The sequence below is a fragment of the Rhinolophus ferrumequinum genome, chromosome 2 (genome assembly GCF_004115265.2).
Source record: "Rhinolophus ferrumequinum isolate MPI-CBG mRhiFer1 chromosome 2, mRhiFer1_v1.p, whole genome shotgun sequence".
In the NCBI taxonomy this organism is placed as follows: Eukaryota; Metazoa; Chordata; class Mammalia; order Chiroptera; family Rhinolophidae; genus Rhinolophus; species Rhinolophus ferrumequinum.
In genome coordinates this window covers 59,383,443-59,410,760 of record NC_046285.1, presented here as the reverse complement: position 1 = coordinate 59,410,760, position 27,318 = coordinate 59,383,443, and the positions used below count along the sequence as shown (strand labels likewise).

Here is a 27,318-nt window from a genome sequence, read left to right as displayed (position 1 = left end):
CTGTTGTCATTCTGGAGCTTGTTGGTCCCGTCACCAAGGATCCAGTCATGCAGGACATTCTTTCGGTGGCCTGGCTTTCCCCCTGCCCAGTTCTGCACTGTTAGGTTGAGCGGGATGGTCACAGATGTCCATCCTAGATGGTCCTAGATACCTGCTTCCTTCAGTTAGGACCAACATGTACACACAATCTTAATTTTCCCTTCCTTGTGCAAAGCTCTTGACCTAGTGCAAGGAGATCAGAGGAAGCTCAGTGGAGTGATGTCAAGTGGGCCCAGGTTTCCTCTTGAGAAATCTCAGAGGGGAGGTCTGAGGGGGCCAAGGTGCCAAGGCAAATCTTTCTTTCTACCTGTGAAGCTCCACAGAGACTCGCCCTCAGGAAAGGAGGGTAATGCCAGCACCAGCTGAATGAGGCCCACTGGGCTCTGCTGAGACCCCTCTGTGTTCTGGCTGGCAGTACCTTGCAGAAGGTACCTCAGTTCTTCTATGACTCTCCACTGAGGTCATCCCTGCAGCCAGGGGTGTTTCCAGACGGAGAAACTATGACCATGATGAGGTGACATGTGGAGAGTTTAATATGATGATCTGTCCAGTGCCTTCAACCCCAGACCAACTTCTCACCAGTTCAGGCCAGAGAGAATCTCTGGGAAGCAGTATGAGGCCTCATTTTCTTCATTTGGGCTTGTCCCATCCACACACGTGCCGCACTTTCAGTCTTCCCTGGCAACCTGGAGCCAAATGGAATCATTTCTCAGTGACTAGAATGACCCTATTTCCGGGATGTGTGGGTTATTTTTTCTATTAAAGATCTTCTTAATGGCACCTATTCCCAAACCACGTTAGCCAAGATACCATGGACAAGTCTCTTCACTTTTCTGAGACTTGGTTTCCTTATCTGACAAATGGGAGAGTAAATCCTGCCCAGCATACCTTTTTTCATGGTTGTTTTGAGGACCCAGAATAAGAACTCTCAGTCTCTCTATGTAAAGAAGCTACTTTCATTTCCCTTAAATCTCACAATTACCATGGAGTAATGTGTCTTGACAATGAAATTGCGGAATGGAGGAGTAAGAACCTTCTTTTTCTTTCCCACTTTCCGTTTCCATATTACATGTTTTTTTTTCAACCGGGAAAAGTCCATCAGTAAATAAATATTTATATTTATAAATATATATGCTACATATATGTACACATTTAAGACCATCTGCAGGGCCTTTAGGTCATACTCTGGGAGTGGTGGGTGCAAAGAGGCAGGAGGGACCCCCCTAATGGTTTGTCTTCTGGTCTCTTCAGTAAACAGCCCTCTCCTCCTGTCTTCTCTGCCTTCAGGAATAGTCTGCCACCAGGGCTTGGAACTCAAACAGGAAACACTCTTTGGCTTGAAAAAGAAAGAAGCTGGGGGTGTTTTTTTTCCTTCCCTTTTTACACAATATTATGACACCAATTTGAAAAATAAATCCCAGTTTCTCTGCTTTCCCTCCCAGGTGTTCACAGAACTAAGAAAATAAATACCACATCTAAGGTGTGCTGTGCAGGCAGCTCTGGGGGCTCTTGGAGCCATCTCTAAACAAACACACAGACACCAGGAGAAGTCTTCGGGAAAATAACAAGTGCCCACTGACAGCGCAGAGAACCAAGAATGGAAACAGCTTTCTACCGCCTTTCTGCCTCCTCAGCAGGTTCAGGGAGAAGTTGTCACTCGAAGGACAACCAAGAAACCAGCGTGCACTTGCTGAGCTCTGCCAAGGGTTATGCTCTGAGAGTCGGAGGCCGTTTGTCTCTTTACAGAGGGACCTTTGTGTAAGTTCTTTGGAACGGGAGCTCTTTCCCTTGGCCACATCCGATCGCACCATAGGCAGGAAACCTGCATCCCGCTCCTTGCGAGAGCGTCCATAAGGAAACTTGCAGGGCTGGTGGGCAGGAAGGGGGATTTCTCCTTCAGTCTCAGAAACTCCCACTCAAGGCCTTCTGGGAATGTGGAGGTTGCTGCATGAGCCAACCATACCCTGGCGGGCCCTAAGTCCATTCAAAATGTTCTGTTGGCACTGGCTCTACTGGGGTTTGTCCATCGTTGAAATAAAACGTATGGCAGGGTGAAGGTTTCTTCCTGAAGGGTGGCTTTACTTCCACTGGTTAGAGAAGAGTGTGTGTATGTGTGTGTGTATTTGTGTATCTGTGTGTGTGTGTGTGTGTGTGTGTGTGTGTATGTATGTGTGTGTGGCAGTTTCTTGTTTTCTTGGTTTAACTGGCATTTGGCACAGTTTAGTCTTTTGAACGGCTCTTCCTCCTCAATGAAAAGAAGCTGCTCTTCTGGGGAGGCCCCATCATCATGGGCACTTGGTTCTTGTGAATAATTTTAATCTAAAAGCAAAGAGGCAGAAATGAATTAGTGCCATGCAAATCCCAGGAGACTATGGCCGAGGGAGGCACAGAATGAGGAAGGAAGCCAGCTTTGGGTTGGAAGGAACCCCATGCAAAAGGACGACTGTCCTTGAACAACTTCAGAATTGGCAACTGGACCCTGACTGGGCCTGGAGTTTGGCACTGCTGGAAGAGAGGGGCGGAAGCACTGGGGAGAGACAGGTGTGAGCTTCCCACGTGGTGATCAAGACGCACCTGTCCTGTGTCCTTGCTATTAATAGACTCTAAGAATGTCACTGCCAGAGAAGACCTCGGGGACCATCTCATTAACCCCCTGTGCAGGATAGGTCTAAAGTCACACAGAGAGGGGCAGAAACAGCCAGGCCCAGTTCTTCAGATTCCTAACCTCCATTGCTTCTGGCCATTCCTGCTTACGCAGTGCTGAGAGGTCAACCAGGAACTCAAAGTTGACCTTTTTGGCCTCTGACCCAAGCAACATCATCTGGACAGTTTCCAAGTCAGTCTCTTAGATCTTTCCTCTTTTCTTCGCCTTCCAGGAAAGACCCAACTTTCCTCTAATAGCATGCTTTTGTTTTGTTTTGTTTTCTTTTGTTTTGAATTATAGGTTTTATGAGTGTTTTCTCCCATAAACTTTAAGTCAATCCAAAGTGAAAGACACTGGTGAATTCTCATTTTTGTCTTTCTTCCCAACCTTATCTCAGGCCACGGCATCAAAATGCTCGATCCCTATTTTAATGTGGCCTGGTGACACTGCCACATTAATAATCTGCATTATCAGTCCATTAACAACATTTATCAGTGTGACACGTGTTCAGAGGAGGAAGATAATGTGGAAACAAGAGGCATTTAGGATTCAAAGACCAGGGTTTGGGCCCCAGAACGCCTACTTCTTTGCTGTGAGCCTTTAGACAAATCCCTTCACCTTCAAAACCAGGCTGGCAGAACTGTAATATGAGGGTAACATCTGTCCTATTTTTCTCACAAAGTTGCTGGGAAGGTCAAATGGCATACTGTCAATGAAAGCACATTGTAAAGTGTAAAATGGAATGTAACAGTTAGTTAAATAATTATCTTACACTGGAGAAGGAGAAAGATGTACGTCAAAAGCAACAGAATCTACAAACTCATTCTCATGGTTTTTATCACATGATTGGAAACGACAGTGTGACCCCAGAGAAAGAAGAACTCTTGGAGAGACCATCAACAAGTTTGAATTAATGGAGGCCAAGCCAAGTGGTGTCAAAAAGAAGCTGGATAAAGAATGAGAAGAATCTGAATGGAGCAACTGAGGAAGAATTTTTAAGATTTAAAAGAAAGGGAAGGAAATGTGTTGTTGAAAAGAAAAAGGGGAGGCACTGAGTAAAGGGGCCATGTATGAACTGATTGAGTGGGGGGCAAAGGATGAGAAATGAGATTGGGAATACAGATGGGGCAGTTGGTATAGGGCTTTAAAGGGTTTAATGTGAGGTAATGGGGGAACCACAAGACGTTTTTAAGCTGATGAGAAAAGAGTTTCAGGGAAATTATTCAACAGTTGCTGTCAGGGCAAATGGGAGTGGGGAAGAGTCTGGCCAAGATGGTACTACTGCAAGCCAGGATATGGAAAGAAAAGACAGGGACCAAAAGTCATTGTGGAGAATTCCTGAGTGATGGAAGCTGAGAATGACTCTTATGTTGGTTCCACCAGCCTGGAGATCAATCTTTCTGTTTTGTGGTAGTCTCCAGGGCAGCAAACCAAAAATACGTCAAGCACTATTTTGTGTTATGTGCTTTATTATGGGCATTATGTTTATTCCAGAAGTTATGGAAGTGAGGCACAGGCTGGGGAGGCCAGCTCTTCTCTGCAGCATGTAATTTAGCACTCTCTGATGACAGCAATTTGTGGCACATTTTCTCAAGTCCCTGAGGGGCACAACTTCATCTTATTCACCTTGATATTTCCTGAGACAGAGCAGTGCCCACTCAGAGCACAAGCTGTGGAACTACTGACTGATTAGCACACCAATGAGAGAGAGAGCGAGAACTCCTGGCAGTGGGGATGGCTATGTTTGGGGCAGAGCGTGGCAGCTGCTGTACTGCCTACATTTCCCGCTAAGGAAGCCCTTTATTTTAGACAACAGAAGACCCTTGCTTCTCCTTTTTCTCCCTCTAGTTGAGCTAGTTATTTGCTTGTTAGCATCTCCGGGGCAAAGAGGAGGAAGTGAAACTCAAATCCCTCTCATTTGGCTTTTCAGCAGTTTTAACAAAGGTCTTATGGGATGGGAATTTGGGGATCGAGGTAAGAGGAGATTTTGATGTGGTTTGTGGATTCGGTACTACAGATAACTGTGAGTTGCCTGTATGTACACACACTGGAGGCAAAAAGTAAGAGATCCTATCTTCTTTTGGTGTCAAAGAGATGTCAGTCTCTTACCCCCTAACTCCCAAATTAGGAGGGGCCAGTGGAGTTAAATAGCAAAGTTCTCATTTTCGAAGACAATTGGATGCAGCCAAGCCTGCCTTTCAACCCCTGATGGAAAGAGACCATCCACATTTCTGTAGTTAGAACCCAAGCATCTCTGGTAATTGGGCAATTAACTCAAGTCCCCACGATTTTCTTAAAAAGCTTTCATAACATTTACAACATCTGACAAGCACTCGGGGTAGCAGCCCCATGTTTTTCATTCTCTGCTCTATGACAGAGAAGTGATACAGTAGACTCTTGTGTGATAGCTCAAAATTCACAAAACTATTGCAGCATAAAATTCCTCCTTTACAATAGAGTGAATTTGCAAATTTCACTAGTGCTGGAGTTGACTTTATTTTGGGGGGCATTTTCTGCAAATCAACACATTTTTATTACTTCAAGAGAAGCAATAAATGGACGTTGCCCTCTCAGGGCAAATAATTTCAAATCGTGTCCTGCAAAATGGTCAATAACCGTAAGTACACCCTTCCCCAACTATTTGGGAAGTATCCAAGTCTGCCCTAATTTCAGCTGCAGAGAAGTAGAAAGGCACAAACCTGAAAGATCTCAACTAGTCTTTGTGATATTTTTAAAAGTCAAGGACACATTCCGGCTTAAAGTGAGTTTTGGGAGGAGAGAGGAGTTTGTAGTCTTTCAGGTCTTAGCTATTTTTGGGTTCTTCAAGATGTTAGGATGCCCTGTTTCATAAGAGTGTTTCCTGCCATAAGAGGCTTTCAGGTATAGAGGGACAATCGGGTTTTGCTAGAGGTGGAGGAGAAGTCTGGGATTTTTTGATAAGTGAGGAAGTTCGTCTAGATTATTTGTTCTCGAAGTATGGTCTCTAGAGCAGCAGCAGCAGCAGCATCTTCTGGGAACTTGTCAGAGATGCAAATTCTCAGGCTCCAGACCTGAATAAAAACACCAGCAATCTGTGTTGTAAAAGCCCTTCGGGTGATTCATATGCATACACTCAAATTTGGGAATCACTGGACTAGATAAATAAAATTCTTTTCAAGTTTGAGAACCTACTATTACCTAACTCTGGGAGAAGATTCTTAATTTTACTGGCTCAAATGATGCTGCCTAACTGTGATAGTAAAGTCTGAGAGGTCATCTTACAGTGTTAGAAGCCCGAGGCAAGTTTTAAAATAGTATATATTTTATATACATTTTTCTTTTTGTATAAATAAATAGATGCTCATTTTTGAGAATTTAGAAAATGTGGAAAAATTTTAAAAATCACCTAGCAGTAACTGCTGTTAACTTTTTGGCTTTTTTTTCCCACAGTTTGTTTCTATACTTTTTAATAAAATTGAAATCAGCTTCTTAATCTGCTGTTTTCATTTAATTTTATTTTGCAAGCATTTCTGATGTCATTAAAAATTCATTGACTATAATTTTCAATGGCTAAAAATTATTGCATTTGATGACTCTCACATAGCTTATCTAAGTCTTTCCCTAAATGTTGAGCATTTTAGGTAATTTCCAATTTTTTTTTTGCTATTATGAGTAATATAGAAATTGACATTCTTATAATCAGTTCCTGTATTTCTGTCTTTTACTTAGAATAAATACTTAGAAGTACATGAACAATTTTAAGGGTCAAACTAAATGAACTGGGTCAATGGATATTAATATTTGTAAGGACCTTCTTGATACATGGCTCCAAATGCTTCCCAGAAGAGCTGTACCAGTTTATACTCTGCCCTCACGATTTGAGAGTGTTGGCCTCTTCGCACACTTGACAGCAATGAATATGATCTTTAAAACAAAAACAAATTGTGCTAATTCGATAAGTGAAACATGGCAGGGCTTTGTCAGTATTTTAATTTGAAATTCTTCACCACACTTTTTTCTTGTTATATTAAATATTATTTCTTAGATTTATTAGCCCATGGCATTTCTTCTGTGAATTGTCTGTTCACAACTGCGTCTGTTCACAATTGCATTGTTCGTATTTTCTCCTGCTGGTTTCTAATAGCTCATTCTACATTATGGGTATTAACCTGTTCTTTGAGATAGCTATTGAAAACATCTTGTTCTTAGTCTTTTACATATCTATATTGATTCTTTTTCTTTTGTTTTTTTAAAGCAGAGCAGAAACTTTATTTTTTCATCAAGGCATGAAGAAGGGTGAGCTCATGCTTTAACACACCTTCTCCTCTATATTGGTTCTTGATTTGTAGACTCTTAAATTTGATAGTCAAATATGTCACTGTTTCCTTAGAAAGTCTTTGCTCACAGTATAATTATAGTCACCTATTTTCCCCCTAGCTAGTTGACATTTAATTTTTAATGGAATTGGAGTTTTTTTCTGTTTTTGTTTTTGAAGTATAGTTTGAGGTGAAAAGTTGGTATATAATGACATTTTCCCAAACAGGCAAGTTCTTGGATAGCAAATGTTAAAGTCCATTCCTTTCAAATTAATTTATGGTCTTTCTTTTTTTCCTTCATTAGTTTTTATGTGTATTAGGGTTTCTTAGGGCTTTCCTCTGTACTGTTGATTTAGCTATACAATATTATGCCAACAATTGTGGCTTTATAACTATTTTAATACCTTGTGGGAAGCCCTTCTTCATATTTCTTTCATAAAATGCCTTAGGTCTTACATTGTTTTGTTAAGTGAAAAAAGAATTGCATTAGGATTTTATTTGGGATCCCTATCTAGAAACATGGGATGTTAAGTCTTCTTCATCTATTTTTATATACCTCATATGATGGAATGTCTTATAGTTAAATAAAATGATTATTACATTTATATTTTTATTACATTAGATATTTTTTATATTTTAATATTTCTGATTATTGTTTTTTTACTTTTTAAAATTAGGTTTTCAAACACGTGACATGTTTAAAGAAATAGTTTTTGATTTTCCTGTTATTTATCTATTTAATATCTGCTTTTATCTTTATTATTTTCTTCCTTCTGCTTCTCCTAAGTTTGTGTTCTTGTTTTTGTAATTTTGGGATTATTGATTACTTTTCTTTTCCTTTTTAAATGACGGATATACATGAGATTTTGAGTATACTTCCAAATACAGTTTAGGTTATAGTCTATAAATTTTAAATGAGAGCCTTCTAATTTTTATTATTTTTTAAATAGTCAATAATGGTGGTTTTGATCTCCTCTTAAATCTACTGTTATTTAGAAAACTTAAAAATCTCTGAGTAATTGGATTTTGTTTGTTTATTCATTTAATCTTCTATTATTAATTTCTAATTTTATTGTTTTGTGGTCAAATAAAATAACTTTTATAATTTCTACTTCTGGATTTTATACAGATTTCTTTATAAGCTGGCTTATGATCTATTTTATTAAATACTCTATGGATCCTTAAAAAAATGAGATATTTAACTTGTTTGTAGGTTATCGAGTTACTTCATCCAAGTTTTACGTTATTTTTTTATTTTTTACTACATAACCTCAAAGACAGAAAGAAATATTTTAAAGCCTCTCAATACCTGTCTTTCTGTCAACTTCTTATATATCTATTTTTCCCTCAAAATATATATTGATACTGTTTTGCTTTTTTTTTTTTTTTTTGGCTCTTGGTAATCCTTTTCTTTCTTTTTGTTTTAAAATTTATTGGGGTGACAATTGTTAGTAAAATTACATAGATTTAAGGTGTACAATTCTGTATTACATCATCTATAAATCCCATTGTGTGTTCACCACCCAGAGTCAGTTCTCCTTCCATCACCATATATTTGATCCCCTTTACCCTCATCTCCCACCGCCTACCCCCGATACTGTTTTTCACATTAATTATTTTGATTGTTATTAGATACCTAAAATGTTATGACCATTACATCTCATAACTGAGTGTAAAGTGACTTTTTTTTTTTTTTAAGGAGAGCGCAGATCACATTGGCCCAAGCGGGGATCGAACGGGCAACCGCGATGTTATCAGCACCGTTTTCTAACTGAGCTAACCAGCCACCTCTAAAGTGACCTTCTTTATCCCTTTTGGTATGTTGGAAGGTTAGTTTGTCCAACAATGTAATTAACGATATCATTTCTTTTAATTTCCCTATGCTTGATAAAGGATAAGATAAATAGATATATATGACTTTTTGTTTTAGATGTATCTCTTACGGTTTAAGAAATATACCATAGGATTTAAATTTTAACCCAATATGAGAGTATTGTTCTTTAGTTGGGGGCTTTAACATATTTATGTCTTTTGTCATTATTGATCAAAAAATTTTTAAATGATTGATTGCTTGTTATTTGCTTTCTGTTTTTGCTACGTTGATAGGGTTCATAAATTTTAAATTCTTTCAGATTTGAAATGTGTGTGTCCTGTTTTTAATTTCACGAAGTGATTATTTAGTTATTAAAATTGTCTTCTGATTTATACTTTTAAGTAATCAAAATGAAGAGAGACCAGGAAAAATTTAGCATATTTTTACTATTTCTTCAACAATGTCTCCTAAATGCTTTCAGCCTTGGATACTAGAACCTTAGGTTTGGGATCCAGATTACTAATGTTTACATTATGTATCTTCTCTTTCAAAGAATGATTTTTGCCATTTGTATTTATTTGTATAATTGTATTTAACAGTTTTTTTAAAAGTTCGCTTTAATTTCACTGGTTTCAATTTTTACCAAAAGTTTTTTTGTGCTGTGATGTCCTATCATTAATTCTTTAATTCTGAACCACTTCTTAGCTGGTGTGTGTCTTCAGGAAAATGTTATACTTTTGTTTTAATTCTTGCAAGTTTAAGAATGACTTTCTATTACTTTCTGTTATGGACTGAATTATGTCCTCCCAGAATTCGTATGTTGAAGCCCTAACTCCCAATGGGACTGTATTTGGAGATAAAGCCTTTAAAGAGGTAATTGAGGTTAAATGAGGTCATAAAGGTGAGACTCTAATCGAATACAACTGGTGTCCTTATAAGAAGAGGAGACACCAGGAGGGCACATGCACAGAGAAAAGGACACGAGAGGACACAGCAAGACGGTGGCTATATGTAAGTAAGGAAGAAAGGCCTCACCAGAAAGTAACCCTGCCAGAACCTTGGTCTTGAACTTCTAGCTTCCAGAACTGTGAGAAAATAAATTTCTGTTTAAGCCACCCAATCTATGGTATTTAGTTATGGCAGCCTGAGCAAACTACTATACCCTGACATATGGATTTCCCTGGACCATAAAATCATTGGGTCACAAATGTTTTCATAGTGAGTTGTAATCTCTGAAGGGTGGCATGGAGAGAGGGTGGGGTTTGGTTATTTCAAAAACCTGTGCTTGGATTTAGGGAAATGGCAATCCTATTTTCAGTCATCACTGAACCAAGTGGGAGAGCTTGATTTCTTCCAGGCTTTGCTTTTTAGGAGACAGGAAGAGCTTGTATTGATTTTTCTCAATTCAGCGCCATCAAAATTATAAGCAATAGAAGTTTCCTTTATCTCTCCTAATTGTAACAAGGTGGCAAGCTATTTTTAGTTTTTACTATATTGTGTTTTCTTTTTCTTAGTCTTCATCGAAACAGAAGATTGAGGTAAGATTTTATGGAAAAAAATTTCTGCTTTTGATAATTTTTATTGAAGATGCCATCTCTAGAGTCTCTGTTTCTAGAGACCAGTTTATACTTTGTAGAAGTTACATGGAACGAAGAGTTATAGGAATATACCTATAATTCAGGCTCAGTAGAAATCTCATGAAAACCATTTCTCTAGTAGAAGACAACTTGATGTTCTGAAGGGCTCAAAGTAGTAGGTTTTTGAAGAATTATCTGAATACTCCATTAGAATGAGGACGCATAGAAACATTAACTTTTGTTTTTTGAGATTTACATACTCACAATAGCATAGAGAATACTACTAATGGAATATCCTGGTGAACGCTCTAGGCCCTGACTACAGGACAGTGGTTTCTTCTCACTACAGAGTTTCTAGTTAGGTTTCTAACAGAGAAGGAACTAAGAAGGAAGGATGCATGGCTCCCATAGTCGTGCTAAGTGGAGAGCTAACATAGGTATGGTGAGTCAGGAAATGAGGATGGCCCCTTTATTTTCGTTTGTTCAGTTATTTCTTCACTGTTCAACAAATATTTTTGTGCAACTATTAGAAAACCAGGCACAGTGTCAGGTGCTGGGTGAATACCATAAACAAAATCGGTAACTCACGTGGTTACCCTGTCAGTGGCATTCTCAGGGCTATGGTGTACCCAAGGTGTAGTGTGTCTGGACACTGTGGGAATTCTCCCTCAGGGGCTCCAGTGGTCCCAGTGACTGGATGGAAGTTCTAGGGTAAGAGCGCAGATCTGGCTTCCACATAAAGAAGCACTTTCTAACAATTAGACTTGTTTATCAGGAGAACAGTCTTCCTTTTTGGGCGGTAAGTTCCCTGCCACTGGAATGATTCAAGCTGAGGCTCTCAAGGACACTGCAGAAGTCTCTGAGGAAATGTGAGCTCTTTGAAGATGGGTCTATGTCTCATTTAATTTTGGAACTGATACCTCACAACGCCTGACACATAGCAGGTATTCAACAAAATCTTGGCAAGTAAGTGAATGGATGGATGAATGAAGTGGAAAAGAGGCTACAATAGATGATCTCTCAAAGCCCCTGCAACTCTGAGATTCAGCAATTTCATATTCAGTCAGTGCCCAAAAGGAGCCCAAAAGGAAGCTTCTCACCCTCAGCTCAAAGACTGGCAAAACTCACCGTGCAAGGCGGCTGCATCCAGGGCTCTCCATCCACTTGCATTGGCAGCAGCTTGTTAGTTCTGGAACACCGAGAACCAATAAAATGCAGTGAACTTCTTGGAGTCAGAATCAGGGTTGTCCCCACCAGGGAAATAAGTGGGAAGACCATATTTGCCCATCTAAGACCCTCCTGGGGGCTTGTTAAAAATAGATTTTTGAACCCCCTCAAGAATTGAAGCTGGGGCCAGGTACATGGATCTGCATTTTAGTAAGTACGATGGGTGATTCTATTGCTTTGGTCTTCGACCCTACTTTGAGAAACACTCCCCTGGGTGAGCAGAGAAGTCCACAGAAGTCAGGAAAACAGCGGCCAATAAGTGTGGCAGAACCACTGTTGAGCAGACCGTCAGTCAAATAATCAGGTGGAGAGCATGTAGATGGTGCCCAAAAACTCCACAATGAAAGGAGAAAGGTTATGAAATGGGAAAAGGCCTGGTTTCTACCACGTTTCCCTGAAAATAAGACCTAACTGGAAAATAAGTCCTAGCATGATTTTTCAGGATGACATCCCCTGAACAGGATGTGTCTTTTGGAACAAAAATTAATATAAGACCCGGTCTTATTTTCGGGGAAACACGGTATGTTGAGTGAGAGGATGCATCATATCAATGAGGTAACGTCTCCAACCTGTACAAGGTACAGCTCAGGTGTGATGTGTCTTGCTTTGTCCCCAATTCTAACCACCCTTCTTTTTATCTCTTGGACAACACTACACCCTGTGTGTGGTTGCACAGACTGTGGACCTGGCTTAGCTGGGAAATGTGGTCATTGGGAATATTGTCCCCATTGGTAGGAGGAGAGGAGAGGAGAAAGTGTTGCTTTCTGGCTTGGGACAAGGTTTGTTTGACATATGGATTGTTAAAAGGAGAGAGACAAGGTCTTCTGACTTCCTTCTGTAGAGGAGTTGTGAATATGTACAACTTCACTTTTGGGAGAAAAGGCAGGTTCTTTCAGAGGCCTCTGGTCTGGGCCCACCCACTGGCCAGGAAGTCCTCACCTGGTATCCGCACTGTTTTTGAAAATTATAAAATGAGGGAGGCAAGCTGTATTTTAATGTAGATGATTCTCTGACTGATTCTGAGGGTATTTAGTAATAATAAAAAATAAACCTAATAATAAAACAAATAATAAGAGGAGAGAGTGGATTTCTGTTTTGGGGGCTGAGGAGAGTATCTGGAAAATGCCCAGGAGGATGGGGTTCCTGGCTCACCCCCTCTGTTTCTATCTGGGAACAGGTCTACTGAACATGAAGAAAAGTCCTCCTTCTTTTATGTGGCTTTTTGATTCCTCTGGGATTGAGATGTTGTTATGTTCTCTGTGGTCTACATAAGTTACGGCATAGATGTGCTGACTGGACCTACTCAGTATTAGTCATGCAGAATGGACAGGAAAGGAAGTACAGAGATTAATCTGGACAACAGGGGCCCCAGCACAACAGCCCAGAGAGAAAGAGGAGCAAGGCTTTGGGGGAATAATAGAAAACATAGAGAAGACACCGAGAAGGAACGAAGCAACGGGGTTAGTGGGATAGACCTTCAGCTAAGACACATCAGGGAACAAGCTCTGGCGACCTCTCTGAGGGATGTATGGGAGTGTCAAGAACAATTTTCCTAAATGTGCTCTGAGGACACACTTGCCCAAGAGGTTCTGGGGGAGAAGGGTTCTGTGGTCAAATTACTTGGTAAAACTGTATGCTGTGGTCTCCTCTAGGAGATCCCCAAAGCACAATAATAGATTTCGTCTGTAGAAATTGAATGGGAAGAGGAAAGGAATAAAGACTTCTGAAATAATCAGGTGGAGAAGAATCTGATTAGTTGCATTGATTAAACAGAAGCAACCCAAATCAGCGAGCAGGTCCTCTCCTTTAGACTCTTTCTTTGCCATGAACCTGCAATCGCTGATCTGTGTGGTGTGGTCCATACCCTGAAGAGTCATCATCCTCTTGGTCCACTATGACAGATTTGCTGATGTTGATGATTTAGTTCTACAAAGGTATATAGGAAATAGTATTTCTAAGGCCACCATCCAAGAATAAGCAGAGCAGAAAACTCGGTTTTTGTCAGTGAGTGCCCTCCGGTACACATCTAACATTTTAATTTGTCAAGATGAAAAAGGCAAGGAGGTGGACCTCTGATTCTCTAGACCTCATAATCTCAACACTCCTGTTTAGAGCACTTCATCAATTCATTCCAAGAAAAGAGCCAGTTGGTTGTGGTGGACCCTGTAGTTGATGTCCTAGATGGTTGCATTATATCTAGTTTGTGAAATGGTCTCCAAAGACATCCTTTATAAACGTCATCAAGTTTCAGTCCCCCACTCTCCCTGCACTGAAATCCAAAGATGGCTTCCTAGTTTGTTGTCTGTAAAAATATTAAGGGAGTTTGGGAGACTTGGAGGCTGCTGGGTAATGAGGAAGCATACCTGATGGTGACAGATGAGCACTGGGCCAGCCTTCTGCCTGCACTCTTCAAGCCAGTGTAGATCTGCCCCATTTCCATGGCTCCCTCTAGCCCCACCACTTCGAGAAGCTGGTCACTGAGGTCTGTAGAGTGAGACAATCAAAAGCAGTGCATATACATCTGTCTGTTCCTCAAGCTGGTTTTGGCCAGAAGGTCTAATCTCTATATGGCCAACCCAGATCTATCAATATCCCTTCGTCTCCCACCAAACAGCATTTTCATACTCATTCTGAATAGGGAGTTTCTTCAAAGATCACTAAATGTACCTGTTCATGAACAGAAACCCAGTTCTAGTGAAAAAAGGGTTTGATCAGAGCATTAATATGCATCTAACGAATAGGTTGGCATATCAAGAAGCTTCTTCAAATGCAGAGTAACATAAATGATGAACCAGCTACGTCTGAAATTATTTTCAAGATGAAGATACATTGGATTGGGATTAATATAGGAAGGAATGTTGACAAAGGTCATTATCCGTAGCTGGATAAAATTTATTTTCTCTGAATGTCTGAATAACAACTTGGCCCTACTGACGATGACTGATGGTTAATTAATCTCAGTTTTGGCCTGTGGTAAGCCAGTGGTGAGCCAACCTCCTTGGACATCCTTGGGGAAATCAGTGACCTCTTTCAGGACACCAGATGCCTAATCTGAGCCAAGGAAAAGGATATTTCACCTACACCAGATTATTCTTGGTCCACAGTAGAAAAAGAGGAACAGAAAATGTGAGTCTCAGGCTCAGAGTCACATAGAATCAATGCCCTCCCACAGATACTTCTGAGTTAGCACCTGGAAGAGGTCCTTTATTTCAAAGTTCCTGAGGCTTAGATTGTATCTGCTCAATTTCTTGTGAAAGCAATGGCAGGATTAAGGTTTGATGTTGGGCCCAAGACTCACTTTTATAACACAACTCTTACTTAAAACAGAAGCAAAATAAAAAGGCATATTCATTAAAAACTTCCCTTCCTTTGGCAAAAGGCAAAGGTACTTTTCTCAAAGATTGTGGCTAATCACTAACATACTATTAATATTCACAAACTAGAAAATTGTGCCTATGTTAATGCTTTTGCTTATTTAACAGATGGCTTCTGTCTTCTAAGGTACCTCCTGGTATATTGTAATAGTGTTTGTTAAGATTGGCAAGGAGATATTTGGGTTTGCCTTTACTTCTTTGTTTAGATGTCTAACTATTGTTTAAAAAACATGCTCTTTAATGGATGTATTTCTAATGCAAACAGTTAAACAGACCGTGGGGCTGACCAAAAATGTGTCAACATTGCTACAGTCTAACCTACCGATGATCAAGGATGAACATCAACTGCCAACAGATACAAAAACTGAATTAGTTTTTCTATGACAAGTATATAGCTTTCTCCCTCTACATCCATCCACACTCCCATTCTCCTCCTTTTTTTCTTTAACCACATCTGTGAAAAGATACTGTCTCCTTAAAGTCTCCATCTCATTTGGACTTGGAACAAGAAGCCATGAAAGGGCAATATTTGTTTAGGAGAACGCTCCAGGCTCTCTTTAAGGAGTTTGGATCCAATAAACAACACATGTCTAAACCTCTCGTCACTTAATTAGTTCCCTTCTTACCATAGAGCATTGAATAACCATTGGGTAATCTTAGCTTACTGTGTCATTTTAACAGTGTCTGTGAAATCAACATGGGTTATGAATGAGAAAGGGAGGGAGGGAAGGCAAGAGGGAGGGAAGGAGAGAGAGAGATACTGTGTTTCCCCACAAATAAGACCTAACTGGACAATCAGCTCTAATGCGTCTTTTGGAGCAAAAATTAATATAAGACCCGGTTGTCCAGCTACGTCTTATTTGTGGGGAAACACGGTATGAGGGAAAAGACTAGAGGCAAGGGGAGGAGGAGAAGGAGGAGAAGGAGAGGGAAAAGGTAGGAGAGAAATATATAGAGTGTGTCTAAGGGTGGGGGCGCTATCCTGGGGCAGGACAAGGGAAGAGAAAAGAGAAGCAGAACTTTCTAGAAGTTTCTCCAGTGGCATAGAGACAGATGTCTTATAAAGTGCTCTTTGTGCCAGTTTTGGTATCTGACAGAGCTGTGATAGCTCAATGTTTTTCCTCCTTGAAACATTCCCTGGTAACAAGATGTTCTAAGAAGCAGAGGACTTAATGGACTCAAGTGTTTCAGCTTTTACAATGTCTTGGTCTTTTAACAAATTTTCCCGTTGAATGGCTTTGACTCTCAAGTTGTTATCACTTCCCACACAGTACCTTGCTTCCTGGCTCTAGAAGAGGAGTAATGGAGGCTGATCTCATCAGCACGGTGGGTGTGTGGGAGGTGGGGGCTTGCACAAATGTGGGGCTGAGGAGATAAAGGCCGGGGAAGGGGCTAGGATCTGGGTGCACTTTTTGCTCTTTTGCCTTTGAATTTGTATTCAAAGAGGCTAGGATGACTCCCATCTACTATCAAAGGAAGACTTGACTTCGCTTCTATTTCTCTACCATTGTCTAACTGATCTTCCTTTCAACTTTCTAGAATGTACCAGGGAGTTCTGAGATTTAAAAAAAAAAAAAAAAAATCCATTTAACTTTGTTTCCCAAACTTATTGGACCATGAGACTCTTTGTTTCCCAAACTTATTGGACCATGGTAGTTTTCTTTGGAACACACTTTGGGAAATTCTGGCATCACTTAATTCCCTTTACTTTTTCTAGCACAGAGGTACTTATACATAAATTAAATTTTGGAGTTAAAATGAAACAGAACAGAATGCAAGTCAATATCCAGGCACACAGAACAGTTAATGTTCAGAACTTAGAGTCCAGGATCAGGACATCTGGCATACTACTTGTCTGTTTTACCTTAGGTACCAGTGATACAGAGTGTGGTTTTGGCAATTCATATCTCCATATTGTCTTTATACTATTCAACTCATTAGTATTTAAGATGGAGTTTCCGTGCACCTTAGTAAAACAGGAATTAATTTTTTCACTCATTTATTTATTCAAAAGTTACTGAGTAGCACCCAAGTGCCACACACTCTGTTAAGAACTGAGGATACAAAATATTCTACTCTTGAAGGATTCTTGGCCAAGAAGAAGAAAAAGGGTTAGGTGTAGGAAATGCAAGTAACTAAACTATATAAACAAGGAAGCCTGAATAAAAGATTCTTACTGGGCAAGATATGGAAGGAAGGTGTCACTGACATTTAAAGAAGGTCAAGGTAATTTGCTGGGCTAAGAAGGAGAAGGAAGAGGGACATTCCAGGGACAGAATGATCATGTGTAGTGTTGGATAAGTCACAGGATACAGAAAGAAATTCATTTAGCAATAAACCCACTTGGCAATTTCATTGGAAAATATAAAAAACTATTTCTACCTACAGAGAATTACTGTCCAGAGATTCTTTCTTGACACAACTATAAAAAGAGGGTCTCTGGGCAGGGCACGAGCTTGTTGCCACCACAGAGTGAGGCTTTTCAGCACTGGTCTCAGTAACAAAGCCTGTGTAGTGCTTTGTGTGCAATGAACACTTACTATACACTCTCTGAGAAAGAAAACAGGTGAAGGTAGAAATGGAAAAAGGAGAATGTGGACACAGAGGAAGAACAGCCAGGAGGACACCAACAGCATTTCCGATTTGGCCCACTTGATTCAGCCTCCACTACACAATTTTATAAATGCACATCTGGTCATGTCATCCCATACCAAAAATCCTCCAGTGGCACCAATCAGAACACCAAGTGCTGGGAAGAGAAGGTGAAATGTACATTCGTTCACACCTATGAAGAGAATAGAAAACTGGCAGAAAACTTTTTGGAAAGAAACTTTCATACTACTGATTTGTTCATTTCTTTCTTGATATTGATCATAGAATCTAAGCTCATACAAATATGAACATTGTGGCATCATTTATAATACAGGCATACCTTGTTGTATTGTGCTTTGCTTTATTGCCCTTTTTATAAATTGAAGGCAAGACCCTCCACCAGCAAAAATGTCATGACTCGCTTTATTGCAATACATGCTTTATGTGGTTGTCTGGAACCTAACCCACAATATCTCAGAGGTACAGAGGTATGCCTGTAGTGAAATCTCCTCCTCTCACCATTAAATTATATGGTGTCCGTATGATAGAATTTTATGCTGCCATTAAAATATTTACAGAATTTCAAAAACATAAATATGTATACATTATAATGTTAAGTGTGAAGGAAGGATATAAATTTATTTATACAACATGCTCTCAACTATGTAACAATATGCATAGCAGAAAAGAACAGATTGCTCTAAAATCTTAACAGTGGTGAGTTCTGGGTAATTAGGTTAAAGATGATTGTTATTTTGTACTTTATATTTTTCTAGGTGTTTCATATTTTCTGTAAGTATGTATTAATGTTATAATTTAAAAGTCATTATAAGAAAACCTATCAACTACTCTTTATACTTGTAAAGATGGTATAAACTCCCTGGCTTGATGCCCAAGACCCATCCCAATCTGGCGAGAGGCTGCCTGTGCAGTTTTATTTCCTGACACTGAGGGCTAGGTACCTGTGTCAGGCATACACAACAACACATAGTTCCCCAGGTAAACCCTACTGTTTCCCTCCTTTGTGCCACTACATATGCTATACCTCTGCTTGAAATGCCCTCTTCCACTTTTTACTGTCCATCAAAAATTCAGCTGAAGTGTCATCAACTTCAAGAAAACTCCCTGGACTTCCATGTCTGCAGTTTGATTGAGATAGTCCTCAAACTTTCCCAGGTAGATATGATCAAAGGAAGAACAAGGGGCTGGGTGTATTGGCTGTGGGCAAGAGATGCTTGCACTAATTACTGTACCATAGAGTCTAGTTTGACTAGGGAAAGATATGAAGGACTGGATGAAAAGGGAAAAGGCAAGTAAGAGACATGATGAGTTCTAGGAGCAGGTGTTCTGAGACAATAGGAGAAAGAAGGTTGGAAAGAGGTGTTGTGAGCCGCATTTGTACATGACAAGTTAGTTCTACCTGTGTTCCCAGTGGTGAGCAGCAGAAGGGTGGTGACGGGAATTAGAGTCAAGAAGTGAGGCAAGTTTAGTGGTTCCTAAACTTTGCTGCACGGTAGAATTACAGCAGGTCCTCAAATAACATCATTCTGTTCAACGTTGTTTTGTTGTAACGTTGATGAGATACTGTAGTAACTAAACTCTTGTTTATTTCAATTAGCCTGTGGTGAAATGGGTTTCGTTATATGTCATTTTGCTTAAAGTCACAGAGCCTGTGGATAATGTTAAGTAAGGACTTATTGTTTACCTGGGGAGCTTTTACTAACAATGATGCCCAGGCTGCACCTATACCAGTTAAATCAGAATATGTGGGCCTGGGAGCTAGGCATCACTATTTGTTTGTAAAGATTCCGAAATGCAGCACAGGTTGGGAGACCACTGGGCTAGGTTATTGGGTGGATCATCCCCATAGGCCAGTGGTTCTCCAAGTGCAGCCTTGAAGCAGCTGCAGCAGCATCACCTGGGAACGTGTTAGAAATGCAAATCCTCAGGCCCCACCCCAGACCCACTGAGTCAGAAACTCCTGAGATGAGCCCAGCAGTCTGTGTCCTAACAAGCCCTCTGGAAGATTCTCAGGAACGCTCAAGTTTAGGAACTTGAGCCTTAGGCAATAAAACTGTCCCAAACATATGCAGGAGTTGGAGTGGAAAGGAATATCAACAAGTTACTTCCTGACTGCTTTGATCTAGAGCTTCTTCACTTGAAAATTAGGAATTAGGAATAATAATACTGACCTCAAAGTGTGGTTATGAGATTAAATGGCAGAGCTGTATGTGAAAGAGTGGGCACTAAAAATATATTAGTTTCACTTTCCTTTTCTGCCACATTCACCCTGACAACTGCCAACAATCTACAAGTAGTTGTCTCTCCATCTTCTTAGAGCTGGTACAAACCATAATATTTGGGATAAAATATTTTTAAAAAGTCTTCCATGTTCCTCATAGCTTCACACCTCCGTGGAGAGGCTGCCAATCCAGGTAAGCTTTAGATTACGTTGGCATCCTGCTCAGTCTGCTTTTTTCCTCTTTTAATCTCTTCCCTGATTCTGCTCCTTAGCCTACTTCTTTGATCTCAACAGCCCCATTTTGCTTTTATTTTTTTAGTCCTGCCCGCTGTCGGGAGGAGAGGTTGGAGCTCAATACTGATAAGTAAAGGCTGGCAGAGCTTTCATATTTAAAGGGCACATCTGACCTGTCCACTCCCCTCTTCAGACCCTTCCGTAGCTCTTGAAGTCCAAGGGACAATGTCTTAGTTCCTTAGCCAAGCGTGCGAGATCACTGTGCAGGGTCTGGCCCACTTCCCTGCACAGGTATCCCTTTGGCTGGAGAATTCCCCTTTACCCTCCTGGGATACCCCAGGCACCAGGCTTCTTGCTTCGCCTGTGTTTAGATGGTGGATCTCACTCACGACAACTGTTTCTGTCATATCACTCTCCCAACTCCATTGAGAGTTGAAGGCAGGGCTGTGTTCTTGTTTTGTTTAGCTTTGCATCCCTAGCAACTAGCCTAGCCCTTGGTGTACAGAAGCCTCCCAATAAATGTTTGTTGAATAAACTGAATAAGATAGATGCTTTAGGGCCAAAGACCTTGACCGGTTTGGCCTGAAAGAAGAAAAAGATAATGATTATAATAATAATAATAATAATAATAATAATAATAATAATAATAATAATAATAAATGACAGCAACAAAAACAATAACCTCTACGTGCCTAGATTGAACTGGGTAATGCGCTTTCCATGAATTAACTCATTTAATCTGCATATAACAGATAATGATGACCCAGTCTGGTTTGCGCCTTTCTCCCTTAATGCATAATGTTTATGTTCATTTTCATCTTGGCTGCTGGTTCACATTAATGAAAATTCAGTCACTTAAGTTGCAAAGGAAACTCAGGATATTTGGGTGTCATGATTAGGCGGTGACCTGGGGAAGCATGGGAGATCCTTAGCCTGAACAGGATGCCTTGCTACCCCCAATCCCATTTCCTCCTCCATCAGCACTTTTGGGGGTAGGTCTGAAAGCTGCAACAGTCCAGCCCAAGAAATCAGGCAACCTTCCATGGAGGTGCTGAAACCCTGACGATGTGATGGCATCAGAGGGTCTCTGAACCATCCCATCATAGTGTTGAGGAAGCTTGCCCTCTACCCTTAGGCAGCTGTGTCATATAATAAAACCTGTGGGCAGTGTCCCTTTACCTGGGTTACAACAGCACAGGTGAACAGAGATGTTAGGTGTCATTGCTTTGGGCTGGAATCCTACCACTTCAATGGGTAATTTTAGTTGGCTAATGCTGATCTGAAGCACTTGCCAGCAGGAGTATATGTCTGATTAATTAGAAATGAAAAAAGAAATTTGTCACTACTCAATAAATGGCCTCTGACAGACAAATATGAAATCACAGGGGTAAAAGGAGAAGCTGAGAAACTCTGCATATCTTCTTGAGGTTGGGGCTAACAGCTTAATCACTGTGTCCATATAGGGCAGTTTGTTCACTTTGAGTCCGTTGGTTTGCCAGGCCCACAGGCTGCGTTGCTTAAACAGCACAAATTTATTTTCTCTCAGTTTTGGAGGCTCGAAGGCCAAGGTCAAGGTGTAGGCAGGGTTGGTTTCCTCTGAGGCCTCTCTCCTTGGTTTGCAGATGGCCACCCTATTGCTGCCTCTTCACATGTGCACATAAATCCATGCTGTCTCTGTGTGTCCAAATTTCCTCTTCTTATAAGGACACCCATCCGATTGGATTGGGGCCCACTGTAACTGCTTTGTTTTAACTAAATCATCTCTTTAATGGCCCTATTTTCAAACATCAGATTCTGAGATACTGGTGATTAGGGCTTGAACACATGATTTGGGGGGAGGGACAAAATTCCTCGTATGTCCCTGTCCATAACAGGGACAATAATAAAACCTACTTCACGGGTTATTTTGAGGACAAAAGAGATAAAAAATGTGAAGGTGTTCTATAAATAGCAATTAGTAATGTCCTTATCACAGAGCTGCTGAGAAGCTAACACTCACTAGGGCTGTGTGGGACCTTTCTCCTCTCCTCAGAAAGGAAGGAGGCAAGCCCAGCTCTGCCTTGTGGTGGGGCCAGGTTTAGTCTCCACAGTCTAGACAGGTGAGTGTAGTTGGCAGGCCTCTCTCAGACTCGGCCTGCCAAGGATGTGGCAGGCATCACGTTAGGCTCTTTTCCTGCCTCCAAATTTCCATGGAGATGGGCCACGTGCCCTTGGCGGCTCAGGCACCCAAAGCCCAACAAAGCTGGGCACTGATCAGCCCGCCTAAGCTTCCCACTGGGTCTGGTCGGTGCAGATGAAAGATTGCTCCTGGCTAAAGAGCTTCAAAGCCAGCTTAGAAGCACGGTAGCCTAAAAATAGCCTGGGGGTGGAGACATGGAAAGAACCCCCAAAGACTGTTACTTGATCTTCTGAAGGGGAGGGGTCTTTGTGGTTTCCCTGGGCAGAAAAGATGGGTAAGGAAGGAAGGCTGTACCTGGCCAAACAAGATCTCCCACCTGCCATGCTCTCACTTGGCCTCTCAAAGCACCAGGTCCTCAGGTATCCCAGTCTTAACTAACCTGAAGAATAATCTATGCCCAATGCTTTCCCTAGAGAGCCTAACTCAGACACAGGATAGAGGGCTTAAAGCACACACGCAGGAGGACTCATCCCCTGGCGTTCTGTAAACACAACATAAACAATGTGCTCCTGAGACAAGCTGTGAAGCACAAACCGTGGGCTGTGGACAGGCTTAGGTCTGAAACCTATTGCTTGACACTCACTAGTTTCATTACCTTGGAAGAAGTCACTTCGCTTCTCTGAGTCTGTCTTTTATCTGGGAAATGGAGATATAATAGCGCACTTGGCAGGGCTGTGTGAGGCTCAGAAGTCATGACATCAAGTGCCCTGCATAGAGAGCACACACCAGACCCTCGAGAAATGGTTGCTGTTATGTTTCCTTAGAAAAGGGCGTCCTTAGAAAATTCTGATTTTGCTATAGTAAGTGCACGGTCTTCTGCAGACGGTAATCAATGTAACTCAGAGAAGGCAGTGCAGGAGGAAGGGCGTAGGAAAGAGATGGAAGGGGAGAAGGGGGAGGAGAAGAAGGTGCTGAGGAAGAACAGGTTTTGTGACCTGGAGATTTTAGGGTGACTGCCCCTCCTGGCACGGAAAGCATCCCTATTCGTACTTCTTTTACTCCAAAGCACGGAGGAGACTCAGCTTTTTATTTGGAAATGAGTTGCTTTTCTTTTCCTGCATGTGTACATGTGCATGTGTCTGCGTGTGTGCCTGTGTGTGATACAATCCCACATCAGAGTTGCCTTCCCTTGTTCCTGGGCTGAGCAATGAGGGAGCAGAGAAGGATCTGGAGCTCTTTCCAGCATGGTTTTGACACCCCTGTTCCAGCTGGGCATCCCGTCTAAGGGGAGTTGCCTGGGTGCCCTGCCTTCATTATACTGGCTCACAGGTTTCTTCTACACAGGGGTCTGTGAAGCCCCATCAGGGCATAGAAGTGGCGAAAGGGCATTGAGTGGTCTTGGACGCTGGATAATCCAGGTGGAAGCAGGTAGGAAGGAGAGCCAGCAAGAGCCTCTGTTTTCTGAGGAGGAGTGAGGCTGCAGGGTCAGAGGGAGAGGGAATGTGTTGGCCTAGCAGGCGGGGCCTGGGATTTTGGTCTCTGCTCTGGCTATCTGGTTGTGTGACCTTGGGGAAGTCACTTCCCTGCTCAATGCCTCCATATTCCCTGAATGTGGGTTGGGGCATTCTATCCTTAAGGTCTATTTGAGCTCTTCCAACAACAGCAGTGGAGACTGGATTTCCTGACTGTCTGGGTCAAGAGCATCTTGGCAGTGTTCCTCATGCTGTGCAGTGTTCAGCGCAACCCCACACTGAGGCAAGTGCTGGCTCACGGTATCCATTGTTAATTCCTAAAAGGCTGCTTGAGCGGTGGGGCGGGGAGGCAAGAGTAGCTCCTCCATCCGGGGTGGCTATCTCCTTCGGGGTTAGGCAGGGCTCTGAGGAACGTTCTGTACGTTGCAGAGGGGGCTTCTAAACCTCTCTAAGCTTCAGGGTCAGGTGCTTCGGAAGGGGACAGGCAGTGTGCTGGGGGAGTTGTGTGGTGGGGAATTTCTCAGGAAGACAGGGTCTCTTGGAAGTGGCTCTGAAGTAACATCATGCTGTAAAGGAAAACCACGGGGGGAGAGTGTCTTATAGGGCCTGGGAGGCAGCGGAGCTGCAGGGAATCTTGACCTGGTGGTCCCCATGAGGACATGAAGACAATGACCATTACTGGGCACAGACTCTAGGCTGGCCTAGAGCTTTACAATGGTCATGGCTTTTAATTGCTGTGGCAACTCTGTTAGGTAGAAACTATTATCCCAATACAAACAACAACAACAACAACAAAACCTTGAGGCTCGGAAAGATGGAGGAACTTGCCTACTATCACAAAGCTAGTATGTGGTAAAGCTGGAATTCAAACTAAGGCCTGACTCCAAAAATAATCTCCGAATGAAGGACTCAAGGCAGAGACAAAGTATCTTAAAGTGATAGGGCATCTGAAGGCAGGGAATGAGCTTGCTGTGGGGTGAACCTCATCTCAACTCCTCTCAGGGAGGACTCCTCGGCAACCCAACCCAATTCAGTAGAATGCTGAGTTTCTTGACTTGAAGGCAAAACACTAGTTGGTGTATTATCTGGTGTTATTTTGCCCACTGAGCTTAAGACGCTGCAATTCCAGGGGTGGCCAGTAACCTCAGTTGGTTAGAGCGCGGTGCTCCTCACAATAAGGTTGCTGGTTCGATTCCTCCATGGGCCACTGTGAGCTGCACCCTCCATAACTAGATTGAAACAACTACTTGACTTGGAGCTGATGGGTCCTGGAAAAACACACTTAAAATAAACAAAAGTTAAAAAAAAAAAAAAAAAAAAAAAAAGAAGCTGCAATTCCACGCACAGTGTATGTAATAAAATAAAATCAATCAGTGGTGAGATTTTCTAGTTCAACTGAAACCAGATTCTCAGGCATGACACACACAGAGGTCTACACCAACCAAACGAATCACAGCCCAGGGAGATGCACACACCACCCACCTGCCCCAGAAAGGCAAAGTTAGAGGAGAGTTGCAATCAGAAGGGATTTTTTTTCTGGCCGTGGGGTCAGGATCAGCCAGAAAAGGGAAGGTGGGGGAAGGGTATTGTGGTGTGCATAGAAAGAACGCCATGTTTGGAATTCTAGAACTTGGCTCTAGTCCCAGATCCACCAATTAGTGTGGCCTTGGACAGGTCAATTAACCTCCCTGGGCCTCATCTTTCTAATTATAAAGTATCCCTGTAGGGGATTAAAATAAGATGATGAATGTAAAATATTTCCAGCATCTAGTGCTCAATTCAAGTAGGTGCTTAACAAACGTGGAATGAATTGGCCTGAAAATGGGAAGAGATGGGTGCTGGCAGCGTGCTGGAGGTGGGAAAGACACAGGCCTCTGCTTAAGAGCATCCATTCTGGGAACAGAAGCTGCTGGCAACGGGAAGGGGTTTGTGTGTGGAGGCAGACAGGAGAAGGGTAGAAGCTGGGACTCTGCTGGCTGATTGCTGGGGAGGGTGTAATCACTCATGTGGCAGTGTCCCCTTTGCTTGTCCCCTACTTCCTGTTGGCTTTGTCCATTCTTCCCTTTGGGTCACTGACTCCCAGCTCAAGGCCTTCGAGTTGTAAGTCTGCCTTCTGCATCAGCCTCCTAATTGGCCTCCTTGATGCCAGTTCCTTTCCTTTTCCTCCACTCTCACATCCTATTGCTCCTAGCCTAAAATCCTTCATCTCTTCCTGTTATTCAAAGGATCATGTACAAATTCCATGGCCTTCCCTTTTGCTACTTCCACGTGCTAGTTCCCTGGCCCATGTTCCCCTTCTCTCATTCCCTGTCTTTTCAAATCCTTTCCAGCTTCAAGTGTTAGCACACAGAACATGCTATCTTACTCATCCATCCATCCAATATTTATGGGTCACCTCCTAGGTGCATGCACAATGTTGGGCAGCTGGGGATAGAGTCCCTGAGGAGGCCCCCTCCTCTTTTTGCCTCCCACACCCTTATGATAACTCCGTTTCTGCTGCTCCATGCTGCTTGCCTCTCATGCCAATATTAACACGATTGTTCTACTTGTATTTTCCATAGGTATACTGTGAACTACTGCAGGGCTAGGCCACGTCGCACTCTTGCTTGCATCCTCTAAGCACCTGGAGCACTGTAGGTACTTGAAGGCAGGCTAGAATCTAGGCTCTATTGCGTATTGTCTGTGTGTTTTCAAGCCCATGAGTCTCAGTGTCCTCAGCCATAAAATGGATTAAATAATTAAACATGCAACAGGCTTGGCCCATAAGGAAGTGCTCGGCAAATAACAGCCCAGTACATATTTACTGATTAACTAAGAAGATGGAACACTTCTTGCACAAATTAGAAACAGATCAAGGACACTAACATTCACGCTGTGGAGAGCATGTGGCCAGCATGGAGTTTTGCTGTGGGCTGGGTCTTAGGAGGCACCCGATATTAAACAGCTGAAAAGCTGCTCTAGGGGAACAGGAGCTGGCGTGTGGGCCAAGATGGGGCAAGCACAAGAGGGAAAAAAATCTCCGGTGTCTAGGCCTGCCGAAGAGCCAGTCCAGAAGTTTCTTTTGCATGTGGAAAATGAAAAATGTCTCTGTGGATCTATTTTAAGCAGCAAACCTAAGGCAGGAATTAAGTTGGAGTTTAACTCCAGCTTGAACCTGTGTGAGCAAGTTTCCCTCCTGCAGTTGCTGGGCGGCTGCTGAGGCACACTGCCCACCACGCTGGCCCCTCCCAGGTCGTTGGGGAAGGAGGGTGTAGTGTGGGTTTGGGTCCTCTTGATTTAGAAGGCAGCTAAAGAAGAATGAATAATTGCTTTGCTTTGAATTTCCAGTGAATTTGCGCTGGGTCAGGGCCGACCAGAAATGGGGAGGCTGGGTTGGGTACTGTGGTGGGTATAGAATGAACTCCATGTTTGAAATACTAGGACTTGGGCTCTAGTCCCAGATCTACGAATTCTTGTGACCTTGGCTAGGTCAAGTAACTTCCCAGGGCCTCATTTTTCTCATGTATAAAGTTTCTTCCTGGTATTCTTAGGGGGAGCAGCCGGCCCACCAGGGAAGTGCTCCTCAAACTTGAGTACGCATGCAGTCGTCATGGGATTGTGTTGAAACACAGATTTAGCTGCAGCACATCTGGCCTGGGACTTGGGAGTCTGCACTTCTGCTGCTCACAGGTGATGCCAGTGTTGCTGGGT

At 42.1% G+C, this 27,318-nt stretch overlaps 1 protein-coding gene across 9 annotated transcripts in view; it reads right to left on the bottom strand.

The window, feature by feature from the left end:
- Positions 1–27,318, bottom strand: part of DGKG (diacylglycerol kinase gamma) — a 196,384-nt gene that overhangs the window by 9,336 nt on the left and 159,730 nt on the right. For 7 of the 9 annotated variants that reach the window (XM_033128571.1, XM_033128563.1, XM_033128587.1 and 4 more), the window contains 3 exons: positions 13,959–14,079; positions 11,497–11,557; positions 1–2,358 (listed from right to left, as the gene is read on the bottom strand). In XM_033128571.1, coding sequence (XP_032984462.1) covers positions 2,260–2,358; positions 11,497–11,557; positions 13,959–14,079 — 281 coding nt within the window. In that variant the 3' untranslated portion in view covers positions 1–2,259. The remainder of the gene's footprint in view (positions 2,359–11,496; positions 11,558–13,958; positions 14,080–27,318) is intronic. The other 2 variants (XM_033128577.1, XM_033128619.1) reach the window with 2 other exon arrangements.